The sequence below is a fragment of the Nomascus leucogenys genome, chromosome 8, assembly GCF_006542625.1.
Source record: "Nomascus leucogenys isolate Asia chromosome 8, Asia_NLE_v1, whole genome shotgun sequence".
In the NCBI taxonomy this organism is placed as follows: Eukaryota; Metazoa; Chordata; class Mammalia; order Primates; family Hylobatidae; genus Nomascus; species Nomascus leucogenys.
The window spans coordinates 105,263,382-105,282,191 of NC_044388.1; the positions used below are offsets into that span (position 1 = coordinate 105,263,382).

Below are 18,810 nucleotides of genomic sequence, written 5' to 3' on the forward strand. Positions count from 1 at the left end.
GCACATTAGAATACACAAACCCAGAGCCATTTATTGCTCCTTCCAGGTGAGGTGTTGAGGGCACCACGGGCAGGACTGAGGCCCCGGGTGGGTGTGACTGCTGGGCCGGGTTGCCCAGGTAGTGGGGCCTGGTTCTGAACCCTGGGGCCCATTCCTCTTCCCAGACCACCCATACCTGGAGCCCAGACACTTTGTGGATGAGAAGGCCGTGAATGAGAACCACAAGGACTACATGTTCCTGGAGTGTATCCTGTTTATTACCGAGGTGAGGAGGAGGGGTGAGAGAGAAGCCCATGGCTGCCTCCAGGCTCAAATGAACCAAGGCTGGTGGCTTTACAGTGGATCAGAAGAGCCAGAGCTGCTGCCCAAAATGGCAGGGCCGGCCGGAGCGGGTTACTGAAAAGGAAGCACCACTGGGCCTCTCCTGAAAGAGTCAGCCGCTGCTAACTGTCAGGTCCTCCGCCCAGTTCTCCTTCAGTTTCTCCTGAACACCACAGGAGTCTTGAGATGAGGGTCTAAGACTTGGTCACTAACTGGCCTTGGTGACTGCTGCAGCAGGTCTGAAAGGGTCGGGGCAGGCGGGGGGAGGTTTGTTGGGGAGGGTCAGCATCTTTCAGTGGGGCCCCACAAGGGTCTGTAGAACCATGTGCTTGTGGATGTGTAAAATGAAACCACCAGAGGAGATGGAGCGAACTTCTGGTGCAGACAGCTTTTCTGTAGAAGGGATATGTCTCTGTCAGTGCCTGAGGACGTGGGCCCGAGAAAAGTGCCGGAGTGGGAGTGCGCAGGCCTGGCCTGTGGTGGCAGTCACTGGACAGCCAGCCCCACGGCTGGGTTCTGGAACTGGAAGTTCTTGTCTCACCAAGGCAGGATTCCTTGCAGTGGGCCCTGGACCACTTGTGCAAGATCTCCTAGGGTGTTTGTTAAAACGCACATTCCTTGGCCCTCCATCCCAGCTTACTGCATCAGAATCTTAGGGGACAAGAGCCAGGAACCTGCATCTAAACACACTTGCCAGGTGACTGCACAGGAAAGCTGGGGACCCTCTGCTCTCTGGACCTCTCTTCAGGGAGGTGTTAGGACTTCTCATCCTCTCTGCCATCCCCATGCCCCAATTTCCAAAGGGCGCCCTAGCTCTGCTATCTGGAGAGGGTTTGAGAGTTCTATCCCTCCTCAGTCCCTTTCCCGACACCAGCACGGATGTCTGCTGCCTCAGTGAGGTCCCTAGCAGGCCTGTGGACGCTGGCCACAGGGGCTGCTCTCCGTCCGGGCTGTGTATTCTGAGCCCCCGAAGAGGTGGAGAAAGCTGGGTTATAACCAGCAGCTTTGGCTCCAAGTTCTTCTTGGTCAACATTCGGCTCAGGCTTCTGCCAAACTCCAGAGGCCAGAGGGGAATTACACATTTTTTCCAAGTCAGCAAATGGAGCCGGGACTGACGGCTGGGCGGCCACCGCTTCATTCCCAGAGATCTGCTGCCCTCAGCAGTGTGGCAGGCCCAAGGTCGGGAGGACTTGGGGGCAGCCTGGCTCACTGTCTTGAAAGCCAGTCACGCGCTGCTCTCTGTGGAGTGAAATGTGGGGATCTGTGGAGCCCTGGAGGACCTCAGGATAAGCTGGAGGAGCAGGGTGGGAAGAAGGGTGCAGATTCCACACTGAGCTCTTGCGTGTGGCTAAAAAGCTGAGCTATTTGGGCTCCCCCGGCGGCTGGTCAGGCCTCTGGGTCCCTGTCGATATTTCAACTAGGAGGCAGGCCAGGCCTGACCTCCAGGATTTTTGGAATTGATTCCATGGTAAAATTTTGTGTCTTTAGTTGGTTGGTTGATTGTGTTGGTATAAACACCCCAAAAGCTTTTCCAAAGTTTGGGACCCAGTTCCTCCACTAGAGGAAATCTCAAAGTAGCCACTAGGTGGCAGGAGAGGCACACTGAACTTGGAGAGGGTTTGGTGACATTTATTTGAGGCAGCAGAAGGAACAGGGAGGGGAGGGCGTGCCTAGAGTTTTTGGCTGTTCAGCACCTTCTCCACAGGTCTGGGTTTTCACTTTGGGTCTAGGCTCTTGGGCATGGTGTTCAACAGTAGACACTAGGAGGAGTGTGCCCAGGAGCTGAGGTGGCTGCAGCAAGGGCCCATCTTGCCATGTGGCCGCTGGTTGCAGCACACGTTGTGTTGGTTCTCCAGAGCGCCCACCCTCTTCCACCTCGGAGCAGTGAGCAGCATTTTGCAGCCCTTAGTTGGTGAGTGGCCTGGCTTAGCTCACTCGGGACCTGGAGGCTTGCACGGAGTTCTGTACGCCTTGCTTGGGAAGGAGGCAATGTTTCCTCTGGAGACCCTGGATTCACCATGGTGCTCTTTTAACTGGGAGATTAAATAAAACACTGAGAACTTGGGAATGGAATCAGGCAGCCCTTTCAGGGTCTCATGCCAAGACTGCCCTGATACCCGTGGGCATCCTAGGTGAGGGACCCCACCTTGCAGGGCCTCTACAGCCTCTGTAAATGCAGCCCTGGCGCCTTTAAGAGCCCAGGGCAGGCAGGAAAAGAATTTCAGTTTCAATCTGGCTTCTAAATTTGGAGTTTTGGGAAGGGAGGGATCAGATTTCAGCTGGAAGGAAAGGAGCTGACAGGAAGGCGCTGTGCAGAGCCTCCCCACCCCCGCCCATCCCCCCAGTTACTGACAGAGGAGCCATTTACAAAAGGCCGATTCTCTGGGGAGTGGAGAGGCAGGAACGCAGCGTCTGTGAGTAATTTCCTGCTCAATATGGCTGCTCTGACTCACACGATTCCCCTGGGGTCACTGCGGGCTGCAGCTCGCTCGCTCGTTCTGGTTCTTTCTCTTCTCCCTTTGTGGCTAGAATGAGCTAATTTTTTTTTTTTTGTCTTCCAGCCCCGATTCCTTTTTTCCCCACTCGTCTGTTTTCCTTTGCCAGTTACAGGCAAAGGACTGTAACCTCCCTGAAGGACTTAGGGAGACCCTGGGGCACTGAAGGCCTGGGGGGCAGCCTGCAGCCCCTCCAAAGAAACTACTTCCCTGGCCTTTCTGTGGGTGGGGACCCAGGGCCGCTGGAGCTCCAGGACATGGGCCTAGCTCTGGCTCTGCCAGAGGCCTTTTGAGGATCTGTTCTTTGGCCCTGGTAGGCGAGGCTGGCCAGGAGGCAGGGGCTCTGCCTTCCAGTGCCCATCTGCCTGCCTTTGCCTCAGAGCCTTTGCCGGGCAGGCCCCTGGCAGACAAAGCCGACGGTGCCTCCTGGTTGCTTGCTCAGAGAGTGAAACTGGTTACACAGTTGCATGCTCCCTGAGCTTTCTCGGGCCTGGAAATGTGCACAGGGCTGGAGCCTGCAGACTGGGAAAGGGGTGGGGTAGGGTGGGGAGGCGGGGGAGGGGCTGGAGGTGGAGTGTGGTTGAGCAGGGCAGTTGAAACTAAAGCTCCCCAGAGGCGAGGCCCCTGTAGGCTGGGGGTGCCTGGCTGCCCTCCTGGAGGAGAGAGCCTCGGGTGATTCTGGGTGAAGCGAGTGGCCCAAGACAAGGCCCCCAGGGACCAGGGTGGGCTTTGTCTCTGTCGGGTGCCTCGGGCTCTTGCCCGGCTGTGGTGGAGCCTGGGAGAGGAGAGGAGGGGAGGGAGGAGCCTGTTGTCCCTGCTCCTGAACATGGGTGTTGGGATGGGCTTTTTGGAAACCTGGGCCAGGGGAGGGAGATGGGGGGGATAAAATGACAGTTTTTTTTTTACTTAAATCTTAAAAGTTTTGTCACAGTTGCCCTTACTAGAGAAGTAAGAGGCCTGCCAGGAGTGGGTCACCAGGTGGCAGCCCATGGCTCAAGAGTGGGGGCTCCTGAGGGCTCTTGGGAACTGATGCCCCTTTTTGGAGAGCGTTTCTGGCTTATCTTTTCTCCTTCAAATAACCCAGCCTCCCCTGACACCCGCATGTTTCTAGAACCTTCTAAGTCTGTTTCTTTGCTAGACTCAGCCTCTTTGCAGAGTCTTCCTTCTGCAGCATTGGTCTGGGGTGCAGAGCCCTGTTCCCCTGTAAATGCTGCCTATGCACTCGGGGGCTGTGTTGAGGGGAATTATGAACTGCTTGGTTAACAAATACAAATGTGCTGGACTCATGGTGTCGGGGGGATATGCTCAGGCACACAGGCGTCCCTCTGTGGTTTCTGATGTCATGGGAACTTCATGCTGGCTGCAGAATCTTTCTCTTCCTTCCTGGAGGGTGAGACTCTTTGGCAAGAGGGAGGACCAGGAATGGAGCCGTCCTTGTGCCTGCCTCTTTCAGCTGCTGTGGCGGCCACCCCTTCCCCACCTCCTGGCCAGGCCAGGCTGGCTGCTGCTTCAGGCACCCCTGCCTCCCATCGGCCCTCTCTTCCCTGCCTGCGTGGCAGGCAGAGGGCTGTCGGATACCTGGATTTGGTCATACCCGCCTTGGTCCTCTTGCAAATTGACCCTTTCCTCATCTTTTCTAGCTCTGCTGGTGGCAGGTGCAGACCACGTGCCCTGTGGGGGGGCCTGGGGGAGAAGGGGTGGGCCTGGAGGGGTGGGGTCCAGCTGCTGCTGCTGTTTATCTGAACCTGAGTGAACCCCTGTGCTGGAGAGGCGCTCTGAGGCTCCTGGGGAGTCGGTGGGAACGACACCAGAAGCTCAGGTGGAGATCCGATCTTCCTGAGGCTGCTGGATTTGGTGGGCGATAGGAATCAGGCCCCCTTTTGTTTGGCTGTGGGAGAAAGAGGGGTGACTGCAGGTGAGTGGGCAAGGAATGTTATATTTTTCTAGCAGGCCTTGAGGGCCAAAGGGGAACCCTGTCTCTGGCACTTGCATGTGCCTGTTCGTATGTTTGCCCCTCAGGCAGATGCTATAGCTTGGTCCCCAAGTGTCTGCGCGTGCGTTGCGTGCATGCGTGTTTGTGTGTGTGTGTGCATGCATGGGTGTGACTTTGCTGCAGGGGAGGAGGGATGAACTCCCAGCCAGACCCTGCCTCTTCAGCTTGTGGCTTCTCTTTTTCAGATGAAGACTGGCCCATTTGCAGAGCACTCCAACCAGCTGTGGAACATCAGCGCCGTCCCTTCCTGGTCCAAAGTGAACCAGGGTCTCATCCGCATGTATAAGGCTGAGGTGAGTGGGGGCTGGCCAGCGTGCCCGTCCCTGCTGCCGCACTTGGTCCTGGGCTGGGGACAAAGCGAAAGATGTGGAGCCTGGGGCTCCTGCTTCCTCCTACCCCACTGTTTTGCTCTGAATCTTAGGCCAGCCCCTCTGACACTTGGGGCCTTGGAATCTCCCATCTGGGGCATGGGCAGTCAGAGAAGCACCAGCCACCCCAGCCCTGAAAAGCTGCAGCCCAGCTCTGTCCTGATGAGCTTGGAGGCTGAGGCAAGGACCTGCTGCGTGGGGAGTTGGGGCGATGGGGGCCTCCCTTCTCCCTTGTCAAGTGGCCGAAGGCTCCTCGAGGCTCAGGCAGTCTGAGTCTGGCTCTCCCATGGCATACCTGGGAAGGGTCTTACCCTTTGGAGGCATCTCCAAAGTTCTGCCTTCAAATGTTAGTGTGTATGATCACTGAGTGGTGAGAGGTCTGAGGGTAGGCCGGGAATTGGCATTTTTATGGACTGCTTCAGGGATTTTGATGCAAATGATTTTGCCTGCTCTCAAATCAGATGCCGAGGAGAGGAGAGCTGAGGTTTCCTGGAGCTCCCCCTGCTGGCAGGCAGCCGAGGGTGTCTCCTGCCCTCTTGGCACCGTTCTCCCAGCCAAGGAGGTGGCCTTTTCTCTCTTCCAAGTGGGGAGGAGACATTTTATTTCTACTCTGTCCCTTCTGCTAGCTCCTCCCACTTCCTGGGAAGACTAATTCTAGAACTGCTTGACCTTGGCCAGGGAAGGGCTGGATGTGAAGTTCTACACCTGGAGTGATGGGTCCCTAAAGTCCCTTCTTTCTGTTCTCAGGCTGGCCCTGGTGACTAGTTCATGGCCTCAGACACTGTACTGTGGGCACCATCTCTTGTCTCCTGGCCGGCCTTCTCCTCTGGGAAGGGGCTGCTCCAAGTCTTCATTGGACCCAGAGCTTCCTGGATCCCATCAGAGGCGGGACAACGGGGAAGGGCCCCAGAGGCCAGCGGGGTGGGGGAGCACGGATGCTTCCAGTTGGCTTGGCTCCCTGCACTTGGTCCTGAAGGGGTTAACAAGGCTTGAACTGAGCAAATGGGGCCCTCTCTCCCTTCCGCCCCCTCCCGCTTTGGTCCCCTTCCTCTGGACCTCACATCCTGTGTTTAGGTTCCAGCCCACATACCTCTCTAATCTGAGATGCCTGAGAGCCCGTTGGCTGGAGCTGCCTCGGCTCCTTCCGGCTGCAGCTGGCCACCCCCGGCTCTCCACTCCGACTCTGCCCTGGGTCACTGCCCTCTGGTGTCCTGATGTTCCTGACCCCACCTCCGCCTGTCCCGCAGTGGGGGCTGCTGGGGAACTCTCACTCTGCTGTGCCCCCCGCCCCTCCCCCAGGGTGTCTGAGCATGTGAGAGGTGCACAGCGCCCTCCAGCCACCTCCCAAACCCAACCCTTGTGTGCCAAAGAGAGGACTCTGGCTGCCTTCCCTGCTTGGTACCTGAAGTACTGTCTTCTCTACAAGCCTCTTAATTCAAGTGACTCTAAACTTCTCTTGACTCAGGCTCTAAGGCCCAAAGGATAGGGCAAGAGACCGTGTCCCTTTCTCTCACCTGCCCTTCCAGAGACAAAAGAACTCCAGGCTGCCAGATGATGAGGGAGGAGCATATTCAGATTGACAATGGTGATGGTGTGGCAGGAACACAGGGACTGTCCGCTCTGCACAGGCTGTCGGGGTCTCTGTGGGGGCTGAGCACAGGGTGACAAACACAAGGAGGACACTGAAAATGACCAACTCAGGATGGGGGGGCTCTCTAGTAATCACAAAGTGGCCTTCCTGAAAACGGGAGATTCTAGCCCTGGGTGTGGCCGGTGCTGTGTGGGGAAGGGGACAGCCTCCTGTATAGGGTAACGCTGGAACTCCCTGACTTTAAGATCACCAAGTCAGGCCGGGCGCGGTGGCTCACGCCTGTAATCCCAGCACTTTGGGAGGCCGAGGCGGGTGGATCACGAGGTCAGGAGATTGAGACCATCCTGGCTAACACAGTGAAACCCTGTCTCTACTAAAAATATAAAAAAATTAGCTGGGCGTGGTGGCAGGCACCTGTAGTCCCAGCTACTCGGGAGGCTGAGGCAGGAGAATGGCGTGAGCCCAGGAAGTGGAGCTTGCAGTGAGCTGAGATGGTGCCACTGCACTCCAGCCTAGGCGACAGAGCGAGACTCTCTCTCTCAAAAAAAAAAAGATCACCAAGTCTTCGCCTGTAATCCCAGCACTTTGGGAGGCTGAGATGGGTGGATCACTTGAGGCCAGGAGTTCGAAAGCAACCTGGGCAACATGGCGAAACCCCATCTCTACTAAAAATATAAAAATTAGCTGGGTGTGGTGGCTCATGCCTGTGGTCCCAGCTATTTGGGAGGCTTGAACCTGGTAGGCGGAGGTTGCAGTGAGTTGAGATCACACCACTGCACTCCAGCCTGGGCAACAGAGTGAGACTCCGTCTCAAAGAAAAAAAAATCACCGGCTGGGTGCAGTGGCTCACGCCTGTAATCCCATCACTTTGGGAGGCCAAGGCAGGTAGATCACCTGAGGTCAGGAGTTTCTGACCAGCCTGGCCAACATGGTGAAACACTGCGTCTACTAAAAATAAAAAAATTAGCCTGGCGTCGTGGTGCGCACCTGTAATTCCAGCTACTCAGAAGGCTGAGGCAGGAGAATCACTTGAATTTGGGAGGTGGAGGTTGCAGTGAGCCGAGATCATGCCACTGCACTCCAGCCTGGGCAACAGAGCGAGACTCCGTCTCAGAAAAAAAAAAAAAAAAGATCACCAAGTCTTTGCAGTGTTCAACGCTCATTGACAACTTACTAGGCAAGTAGGCAAGTAGTCCTTAGTCCTTGGTCCCGAAGGGCTGGCATGTTGCCTGCACAGAGGTCCAAGGAGAGGGCTTGCTTTCTCAGGCCAGTTCTTAGCCCCTAGGGAGGCCCTCCAAGGCCTGCCAGTCTTGCAGTCCAGTGGTGGGTAGGAAGGCTGGGTCTCCAGTCAGAGCTGGTTGATTGAGGGGAGTCGGCCTCCTGGGCTGCCACAGAAGTCTGACCAGCCAGCCTGGCAGTAGGTGGCCTCAGGATTTGGGTCTAACTGCATCTGTCCCAGCCTTTCTGACCGAAGAACCAAGTGCTCTCAGGGGCCTTGTGTGGTTGGGGGTGCTTGTCTTTCCTGTGGGCCATGGCTGTGTGGGTGCTGCCTTCAGAAGAACCTTGTCAGGACCCAGGGAGTCCCTTCCCCAGCTTGAATCACCTCTGGCTGGAAGGTCAGGGCAGGCTGAAGCCGCTGCTCCGCCCAGGTACATGGGAGGGCCTTGCTGGGAGAAAAGCTGGGCTGGAGGCTCCTCCTGCCCTGGAGCCTTAGGCTTCCTTGGCCCAGCTCCTGGCCTCTCCTATGGCTCTGAGGGAGCTGGCTCTGGGGTCCTGTGGGCAGAATGGAAAGACCCCCGGCCTCCACCCCTTCTCGCCTTGCAACTTCTCCTATGGGAGCTAGAGGGAGGTTGACCTTTGACCCCTTCTGGAATTCCAGGGCCCTTGGGGGGTGGGGGGGCTCTTATGACCACTTCTGGGATGACATAAGCACCATGGCAGCTGCCTTGGCCTCTGGCCTGGATCTGCGGCTGCTCCCCCTCCCGCCCAGGGACCACCTCCCGCTCGCTCCCTGCTCCCTGCTCCCTGCATTCTGTGCCTCAGGCCCAGGATCCTGGCTGTGGCCAGGGCTCTGCTCCCCACCCCACCATGAGCTTAGTTTCCATCCTTCTTTCCCTCCCCTCCTGGCGCCTCTTTGGCCCACTCGTCACCCCGGTGCTTTTCCCTCCTATGTTCCACAGCTGATTTTTGAGGAGAGGGAACCTGGGCTAGTCATAGCACCCCTTTGTCTCTAAGTTAGTCGGAGGTTGAGATCACAGCCACAGAGTGAGGCTCTTACTCTCTCTGAGGTCTGAAGTCTTGTTCCACTCCAGCCAAGACGTGCCTAACATACTCTGATTGTTTTCTGTGGCCAAAGGTGTGGGAGGAGGCCCTGGTCAGTCTTGGCAGATCCAACCCTCGCATGCCCAGAGCGGCTCCTGTGAGAGCTAGTGTCCAGGTGTGGCGAGCATGGGGGTGCTGTTGCGGGAGCTGCACCTGGAAGCTGGGGTCGGCCGCCTGTGGGCCAGGCCAGCTTCTGTGATAGGCCCTGTCACTTGCTCCCCAGCTCTGCTCCTCTGCTAGGAGCCTGGGCTGGGCTGGGCTCAGGGAGTCGGGCCTCCCCCCTGCTCAGCCATTCCCCTGTTCAGCGCTCTTTTTCCCCTGCCCCCCACACAGGCTGCTGGGAATTGCCCAGGGGTGGGGGGAACTCGATGTCAGCTGGTTCTTATTGTCTCACTCTGAAGTGCCAAGATGCCTTTTTCAGTCCAGAGAACTGAAAGCTGGAGAAAACAGGCTTTGGGGCCCGGCCTCAGCCTCTTAGGCTTATGTTCAAACGTCCCCACGTCTCTTCTCTAGAACTAGGACCTGGGCTGGGGGTCCCCAGTGGTCAGGAGGGTTCTTTCCACCTCAGGTTCCCAACTTCCCTCTCTGGGCCAAGTGATGTCACTTGGCTGCCTCTCTTTTCAGTTTCTACCTTGTAGGTTTGGGCTGCCTTTCTCTCTCTCTCTCTCTCTCTCTCGTGGGTCTTGTTGTGGAGTGGGTGTCTTTGGATAGAAGGAGTGAGGAACTGGGGGAGGAAGGCCTGGGGGATCCCCTGGCGGGGTTACTTCCTGGGCCTGGGATGGACACCTGGGAGCTGCTGCGGTTGTTGGGGTCCCGGCAGGGGTGTGGTGTGGCCCTCACCACTCTGCTCACCTGCTCCTTCCTCACAGTGCCTGGAGAAGTTCCCTGTGATCCAGCACTTCAAGTTCGGGAGCCTGCTGCCCATCCATCCTGTCACGTCGGGCTAGGAGGGGCCAAGCCGAAGAGCCACCCAGGCCACAGTTCCTGTGCCTGCCTTCCCCACCCCAGCAGTGGCCCCTCCCCATCCCCTCCCTCTGTTCGTCCTGTTTGATGAGAGGCTGTTTACTGGGGTGGGGTGGCGAGATGGGCTTGAGGGGGCTCGGAGCATAAGGCTTCAGGGCTCAAGTTGGGAGAAGTGACCAAAGTGTAGCCGGTTTCCTGAGCTCCCCTGTGCTAGACTGGCCAGAAGAGAGGGTCTGGGGCCCGGTCACTCAGCCACCCTCTCCTGTTCCTGGCCTCTTCTCCCTTTGCTCCCGTCCAGTCTGGTTTTGAGAGCAGGCGCTGTTCCGCAGCACCGCAGGGAGGGGAGGGGAGATACCCTGCTGCTTCCATTGCTTTTCCCTTCGTGGAGTTGATGCTTTTCTAAGGGTTGGAGCTGCTCCTTGCAGGGGCGGGTCAGTTTCCCAGGCCATGCTGGGGTGGCCATCTATGCTGGGGCTGGAAGCTGAGGCTGGCCGCCAGCCATGGGCTGGGGTGGTTTGGGTGGAGTCGGGTGGCGGAGAGGCCTTAGCTGTCCTGGCTGCTGCCCCTCCCAGGCTCCTTTTCACCCTGCCCCCTGTGTCCAAGCCTCCCCCTGGCTCTTCTGTTCTCTAGCCCTTGGCTTTGCTGGGTTTCCTGGCTGTAGCCACATCTCTCCCACTCCCCAAGGGTAGCCTAGCCAATGGAAGCTGCCCTTTGGGTAGGTGCTGGGCTCCTGGGAGGGCCCAGCTGATGGGGTGAGGCATGTCTTTCCAGAACTTTCCCTGGCAGGGAGAGGGTGGCAGAAACTCAGGGAGGGGCTTGGGGCCCATTGTATCTGGAGAGCCTGGATTCCTCTTGGCAGTCTTAGGCCCGGCCGCTTCTGCTACCTTTGCGCTGCTGCGAGCTTCAGCCTGGGTACCTGGGCCCTGCTTCTCTGCTACCCTGGGTGGTGGGTGGGCCCAGAAGGTGGCAGTCTCACGCCTTGTCCTCCCACCACCCTGAACTGTCCATTGCCTTTATAGGGTGAGGTAAGTGATGGCCTCCCAAGCCCAGGCTTTGGCGCTCAGGATGGGCCCAGTGGGGGCTGGGTAGGCCCATTGAGGGCCACCGCCGAGGTTTCTCCTAGGGCTGTTCCTGGGCCTGGCTCCTACAGGCTCGTCCCCCGGGCCTGCCCTTCTCCACTGCCCCCTCCTGTGTCTGGGTCCACACGCCCTTCGGGAAGGGGGAGCACTGAGAAGCACAACACGGGCTCAGCCTGGGATCCGGTGATGGTCTGGGCAGAGGCTGGGTCAGGAGTCCCAAAGGTCAGTGACAGTTTCTCAGAAGAGGCCCAGCGTCCACCTCTCTCCCAGAGCCAGACACCCCTTCCTGGCTCCCCCATCCCCCTATGGGCTCCCAGCCCCTTGCACCCTCATTGCTGTTCAGATTAAAGCCTCTGTTTTGCACCTGTCACTTGTGTGAGGTATGTCTTTTCATGTCACGTGTTTAGCCCATTTCTGCATGACTGACCTCCATCAGGTCCCCTTCCCTCAGGCCACAGTGTCTGAGACTTGAGCTGTTTCAGTTTGGGTTGAGCCTTTCCTGGGTTTAAATCCCAGCTGTCTGCAGCCCCAGCTGCAAGGTTGTAAGTTACTGAAGCCCCTGAGCCCCAGCTTCCTCATTCACAAAATGGGGACGGTCACAGGGTGACTGCCAGCAGTGGACAGCAGATGTGAAGTCCTCAGCTCAGGGCCTGGCACATAGCATAGCCCAGGTGGTCGCTGCAGCTGTGCTTGGTGAAGGGGGCCCCTCTGGACTCCCAGCTTAGCCCCAAGCTGGCCAGGGAGCCTTTGGATGGGCTTTGACAGTGGAACATGCACCTGTGGTTTGTGAGGGGGTGGCCCTCTATTCTCCCTCCTCTGCCCCTCCTGTCCCTGCTGGGCTGGAGTTGAGGGTCTCTGGGGCTGCTGTGCCCCAGACTTCCTTAAGACACTCTTGCTCAGAGTACAAGGGTTCTTGACCTTTCTCTTGGCCTTAGAGGCCTTGCATGGACTGGAAAGCCTCATCCGCTCATCACCTTGCGCCGCCTTGGAGACTGGTGACCAGGAGCCCTGTCTGGAGTCAGGCACACCGGAGTTCAAACCGAGCAGCTGCTGCTTACTCACCAGGAAGTAGAAGGGCCCTGATGGTTGACTTCTCTCTGAGCCTCGGCTTCCTGATCTGAAAAATGGGCATAATGACGTTCCTATCATTGGTCTTGAGGATCCCTTCATTTCACAAATAGTGGCTGCATGTTCCTCATGACTGCAGTGCATCCAAATATGACAGTTAGGTAGCGGGTGGATTATGGAGAAAATAATGTCAATTAGAGAAGGCGTTGATGGGGGCAGGGCAGGGGGTTACTTGCTCTAAAAGGTCCTGTGAGCTGAGACCCTGAGGACAAGAAAGAGCCGCTGTGGAGAGCTCAGGCCTGGGCCCAGAGGGCTAGGGTTGGGTGTAGGGGCCAGACTTTTAGGCCGGGGCCTTGGGGGCTCTGCTGAGTTTGGACAGCGTTCTATGGGAAGGTGCTGGAGGGTTTCGTTAAGGAGAAGGGGAGATAGGACCATCTGGGAGGCTGTAGCTGTGATTGGGCACAGGGATGGTGGCCTGGGTGAGGGTTCAGAGTGGGGTGGTGGGAAGTGGTCCAATTTAGGCTGCATTTGGTGTCGCTAACAGGAAGGGAGTTGTGACAGGGAGCCGAGCAGCCAAGAACCCCAATTCTTGGCTTGTGTGGCTTGGTGCCATTTCCTGGGGTGGGGGGCCGTGAGGGAGAGGAATTGCCATGGGGTGCGGAACTGCCTGTTAGCTTCTAAGAGGAGGTGCTGAGGAGGAGGGCTCTGGGGTGGGTTCCTGGAGAGGATGGAGGTGGCGGGCGTGGTGACAAGGCGTAGTGCCAAATGGGTGGAACATGCAGATGAGGGAGAGGAGAGGGCCGGCTTCTGCACAGAGGGGGAGGGTGGAGTGTGGGCAGGGGACCCTAAGCTCTAAATACAAGGAGCATTGGCCCTGGGTGGGCTTCCGTGGGGTGATGGAGCGGGGGGCAGGGATGAGAACGCGGACTGCACCCTGTGAGGTCTGCTTGGCGTGGCACAGGCCCCCAGCCTAGGAGGAAGATGTGGAGGGATGGTCTGCTTCCTGAGGTGGATACTGACCAGACATCACTCACTTCTCTTCTGAGTTTCACTGTGGCGGGAGCAGGGATGGGAGAGTGGGCAGGGTGGCGGCCAAGGGACTGCTTTGAAGGCAGGCTCTGGTCAGGCCGGCAAGGGGCTGCCTCCTGCTGCATGCTGGGAAGGTCCAGGAGAGCGGGAGGCTGAAGGGAGCGAGGCCCTGAGAAGGTACCGGTGGCCTTCACAGGGCAGGTGGCTATGGCGGGATGCTCGTTTCTCCCTGTGGGAGGAAGGCAGACCCTGCGCCGGTTTGGCGGCGGGTTGGGCTGGGTTTATTTTTACATGGAAATGTAAGGCACGAGGGGCAGTGAGAGCACCGAGGACGTGGGCGTGGGCTTCTGGGCAGGACGGGAGCCCACTCAGGCCCTGGGAGATGGGCCATGGGGGCATGTGCACCTGCAGCCCGTGCTGTGCTCGGTGGAGGTTGCCCTGCTGCTGGCACCCCAGCGGCTCAGCGTGTCCGAACGAAGCCCTCTGAGTGTGGGGGTGGCTGCAGAGCTGGAGGGCGGGTGTCATTTCCCAGCATCCTGGGCCACAGGAGCTCCAGAGGACAAGCTGAACTCAGCCACTTGTGCTCCTTTTGATTCATCAGGGCGGAAGCTGCTTTGTGCTCATGAGAGGTGAGAGGAAGAAGCCTTCCTGGGAGGAAAATCCTGGGCAGAGGTTGAGGTTGGAAGGAGAGCAAAGCTGAGGGTTTGGTGTGCCCAAGACTTGGGCCTAAGTCAGGTGATATGTTTTTCTTGAATCCCACAGGCATTAAGCATGTGTTATATATGTATGAGGTGTTGGAGGAATATGGAGATGAGAAAAAGGTAAGAATCTGCCTTCAAGAAACTTCCAGCTTACTGGGGAAACAGAGAGATGGAGAACTAGTTGCAAAGGAGGGCGGAAGGTGATGCTGCCGGGTGGACTTTAGGTAAGCTCTGGAATACTCTGTGGAGGAGGTGGCATGTGGGCATCCTCTCACCTGGGTGATGGGTACAGACCCAAGGACGTGCTAGCGGGGCCATTGTGCACAGAGATGTGGAGGGGTGGCTGGCAGGGGACACGGTTGCAACAGCAGGTCGGGGCTGGCCTGCAGAGGGCTTTAACGCCAGCTCGGGGTCCAAGACCCCCACCATGGATGTCTGTAGCACTCCACACATGGCCTTGACACTTGCCTAGCTGCATTTAATTCTCTACAAAATGCATTGCTTAAGGTTCGTCTTCCCTGCTAGAAGGTGAGCCGCAGGAGGGCAGGGACTGTCTTGCCCACTGCTGTATCCTAGTGCCCAGCAGAGACTGGCACACAGCAGGCACCTGGAAGCAGGAATCAGTGGTTCGGTGGGGAGTTGGTGGGGAGCTGGGGAAGTACGTAACTGGCACCTCTGTGGTGTGTGTGAGATATGAGGATTGGGATTTAGGAAACTCATGGGCAGCTGGCTGGATGCTGGTGATGGGACTGTGGATGCTGGTGATGGGACTGGGGCCTTGGCCCAGATAAGAGATATTGAAGGCCCCGAGCAGCACAGAGAGAGGCCCTGGGCTGGGAAGCAGAGGATGGAGGTAGGAGCTGGTACTGAGGAAGAGGGAGGGGTTCTCAATGACCCTAGGCACATGCCTGAGAGGAGGACTCCGGCGAAGGTAGCTCAGCCAGGGAGGCAGAGTTTGAGGAGCTCTGGTAGACATATTGCATGGGCAGTCCAGGACCCAACCGCAGGTGGAGTGGGGAATCTGGGGCCAAAGAGACTCCCAGAATCCTCTGCTGTGCCCTGCTTGTTCTGCAGCCCCAGGCCCTTGCCCACACCCTTGCTGTGTCAAGGTCCAGCCACCCTGGCTGCCTCTCTTCCTCACACTCCTGGAGCCGCTGATCAGTTTGGCCCTGTTCGAAGAACTCTTTACCCCACTGAGGAACCCCTGGTCTTTCTTTGGGGCTCAGCTGAGGCTTTGCTCCCTCTGAGAGGCCTCGCCTGGCCCCCTAGATCGGGGCTGGTCTCCTGGACCTGCTTGCCTGGGTGTCCCCACCCCACCCAGCACTCAGCCACACCCCTGCTGTAGGGACACTGGGGTCTTTGTTGGGGAGAGGCAGCCAGCTGGTTGGAATTTGGGGTGGTAGGGGGCTGTCTGCAGACATAGCTTCTCTTTACTTGGGGTTCCTTGGTGGGGGCTGATGGAGATTCCCATGAGGCAGGCTAAGGCTCACCACCTTGCACTCAGCACCTAGCTTCGCTGCTCCTGTGAGGCTAGACACCTCATCTGTGCTATTTCCTGCTAGCCCTAGGAAGGTCCTGCAGGCACTTGGTACATATCTGTGAAACGGCTGTGATAGTGGCAGGGGCCCTCGTGCAGAGCATGATAGAGACACAGGAGGGGGCAGGTCAGCCCTGGAGAATCCGTGGAGAGAGGAAGCTGGTGCCCGGCCTGGGGCAGGTGAGCGGAACGGGCAGGGAGACTGAGTGGCCACTGTTGCCCTGGTGCCGGGCAGCCAGCACTGGAGGTGGGCATGGGGCCTGTGAGAGGGCAGTTCTGAGTGCTGTGGAGCCAAGCGGAGGAGCAGTGGGCTGGAGAGAAAGGAGGGTGAGGTTGGCACAGTGGAGAGGAAAAAGGAGGCAGGTGGGCATGGGGGGGCCTGGGGTACCTGAGTGCCACTGCAGGCGGAGGGTGGAGGGAGGGAGCTGAGGAGAGGACCGGAGAGGCCCAGGTCAGGGTTGAGCCGGGAGGATGGCTTGCTTTCATTCACTCAGCAAACACTGCCGGAGCCCTCTCTGCTCCAGTCCGGGGACAAGTGCTGGGGCGCTGCGGTGAACAAGACAGGCAGCACCGTCCCTCCTGGAGGATTTTCCCTCCTGGACTTACTCCAGCAGAACCTGGGAAGCACCCTGTATGTTCAGCAGTTGGGGATTGTTAGGGGCTGGAGGAAGCAGTCATCCTATGGGCTGTCAGATGACGTGATTATCCATTTATTCGTCCAGAAAGATGCAGATAATCTGTTATTAGTGGGGAAGGCAGCTGCAAAGACTGCAGGTGAAGGACAATGTTTTTTTGTAAAAAAGCAGAAATCTGCATTCGTGATCTGTCCGTCTGTCTGTCCATCTACATGAACACAGGCCCAGATAGTGATGGGCTTATCTCTGGGTGGTGGGGATATGAAGGTTTTTGGAAAATTCTTAATGCTTTTCCTGCTTCCAAAGATAGTTATGAAAACGCCAACATGGCTGGGCATGGTGGCTCACGCCTGTAATCCCAGCACTTTGGGATGCTGAGGCAGGCGGATCACGAGGTCAGGAGATTGAGACCATCCTGGCCAACATGGTGAAACCCCGTCTCTACTAAAATACAAAAAATTAGCCGGGTGTGGTGGCACATGCCTGTAATCCCAGCTACTCGGAAGGCTGAGGCAGGAGAATCGGTTGAATCCGGGAAGGGGAGGTTGCGGTGAGCCGAGATTACACTACGGCACTCCAGCCTGGGCGACAAAGCAAGACTCCATCTCAAAATAAATAAATAAATAAATAAATAAATAAATAAATAAATAAATAAATACATACCCAACATTACTGAACCACAAAAGAAAAAGTAGTGGCGGGTCAGTTTTAACCTTGCTTTATGTTTTTCGTATTTGATTTTTAAATCTTTCTACCATATCCACATATTACTTTTGTAATAAGAAAAAAAAAGGGAAACTGAATAAAAAGATTTCCCCCCTAACAAGCGCCAGAGGATGGTGCATCTTGGGCAGAGAGGAGGGGGCTTGTCCTTCTAGTCAGGAGGGAGAGGAAGGAGAGGGGCCTTGCTCACATCTGTTAGGATAAAGGAAGGGGAGGTGAGTTCTTGGTAGGTGCTTTGGCCCAGAGACCCCCTGAGAGGGAGTGGGCAGTTGGGGCTGGGGGATTCAGGGAGTGAGAGCTGTTGGGGAAATAGTGTTTGAGAGTCCACGTGAGCTGGACCCAGGGAGAGGAGGCAGCCTAGATCCCAGTTCCTCAGGGGGTCTTTGGAATGGGGAGAGTTGAGGTGGCCAGCAGTTCCCTGGCGGGCATCTGCAGCCTTCCTGGTGACCTCTGGGACCCAGCCTCTGTTCTCAGGACCCCAGCACATGTGAGTTGGATCCAGAATTCAGTACCAAAGCTGAGGTGCTCTTTCTTCTGCCTGGGACCTGGATGGGGGGTTTGGTGGTTACGAACCAAGGGATGAACGGTTCAATTTCTCTTAGTGCTTGTGATGATGCTAGGAGTATTTTCCTGAATCCCAGTGAAGAGGCGGAGCCCCTGATGGGTCCAGCTTCCTCCACCATCCTCCCCTAAGCAGGTGACATCAAGGGACACCTGAGACAACACCCAGGAGTTGTGACGGACCTGTGAGGATGAGGCTCAGAGCTGCGGCGATGAGACATACTCCACAGTGGCTGGGGCTCTGGGAGGCTTCCCCTCCTGGCAGGGCAGCTGGCTGTATCCCCAGTTCTGGCCCCGAGGCTGGGCCTTTGCTGGCCTGTAGTGAGATCTCCCAGTCTGAGCCTGGACAGATTCCTTGACCCTTGTTATTTGCGTGAGACAAAGTTGGGGCTTTTCAAAAGGGACACTGTAAAGGCAGGCCGAGTGCAGCGCCTCATCTCCGGGTAACTGGACCCAGTCCCAGGTGGGACGGGCAGGCGGGCGGGCTGCGGACGGAACAGCCTGCTCCTGCTTCCCACTTCTGCTTGAGGAGATGGGGCCTGGCCCTCGCTGGGCTGGCAGACTGCACACACCCTCTAGAGCCAGCTCCTGCCCTCTGCAAGTGGTGGGGAGTGTGGTGGCCAAGGTGCGCATGGGCTCTGAAGTGGCTCTTGCATTTCCCGCTATGTGACCTTGAGCCATGACTGAACCCCTCTGAGCCTCAGTTTCCTTATGTATAAGCAAGGTAAGTAAACATGGCCTTACGGGGCGGACGTACCAGCCACCGAACGGACACAGCCCAGGGCTGTGCTGGCACCGTCTCATTGAATCTCCACAGGCCACCCTGCGAGGTGGGCATGTGGCAGCCGAGCCACAGGGGAGGAATTCCTTGGTGGTAAGTGGGTTTCAAACCTGGTGGGCTGTCAGGCTCCAGCGTGGACATTTCTTTTTTTTTTTTTTTTTTTTCTTCGAGACAAGAGTCTTGCTGTGTCATCCAGGCTGGAGTGCAGTGGCGCCATCTCTGCTCACTGCAACCCCCACCTCCCGGGTTCAAGCGATTCTCCTGCCTTAGCCTCCCAAGTAGCCAGGATTACTGGTGTGCACCACCACACCCGGCTAATTTGGTATTTTTAGTAGAGACGGAGTTTCACCATGTTGGCCAGGCTGGTCTCGAACTCCTAACCTCAGGTGATCCACCGACTTGGCCTCCCAAAGTGCTGGGATTACAGGCATGAGCCACTGTGCCCGGCTCAGTGTGGACATGTCTACCCACTGAGCCCAATGATGGCTGTGAATCTGTCCCATGAATGTTTACTGAGCATTTGCTCTGCCAGGCTCCAAGGAGACCCAAGGACCATGGAGGAGGCAGATGCGGTTCCGTCCCTCATGGAGGTTTAAGGACACAGGGGGCGTGTAGGGAGCTGTGGGAATGTTGTGGACAGAGT

General features: G+C 57.3%; 1 protein-coding gene across 6 annotated transcripts in view; it reads left to right on the forward strand.

Annotated features, from left to right (window-relative positions):
* PTPA (protein phosphatase 2 phosphatase activator) overlaps window positions 1–11,502 on the forward strand; it is a 38,460-nt gene extending 26,958 nt beyond the window's left edge. For 3 of the 6 annotated variants that reach the window (XM_030818002.1, XM_030818000.1, XM_030818001.1), the window contains 3 exons: window positions 165–265; window positions 4,995–5,102; window positions 9,960–11,502. In XM_030818002.1, the coding sequence (XP_030673862.1) occupies window positions 165–265; window positions 4,995–5,102; window positions 9,960–10,037 (287 nt within the window). In that variant the 3' untranslated portion in view covers window positions 10,038–11,502. Of the gene's footprint in view, window positions 1–164; window positions 266–4,994; window positions 7,300–9,959 lie in introns of those variants that run through there. The other 3 variants (XM_030817997.1, XM_030817998.1, XM_030817999.1) reach the window with 1 other exon arrangement.
* The last annotated feature ends 7,308 nt before the right edge of the window (window positions 11,503–18,810 follow it).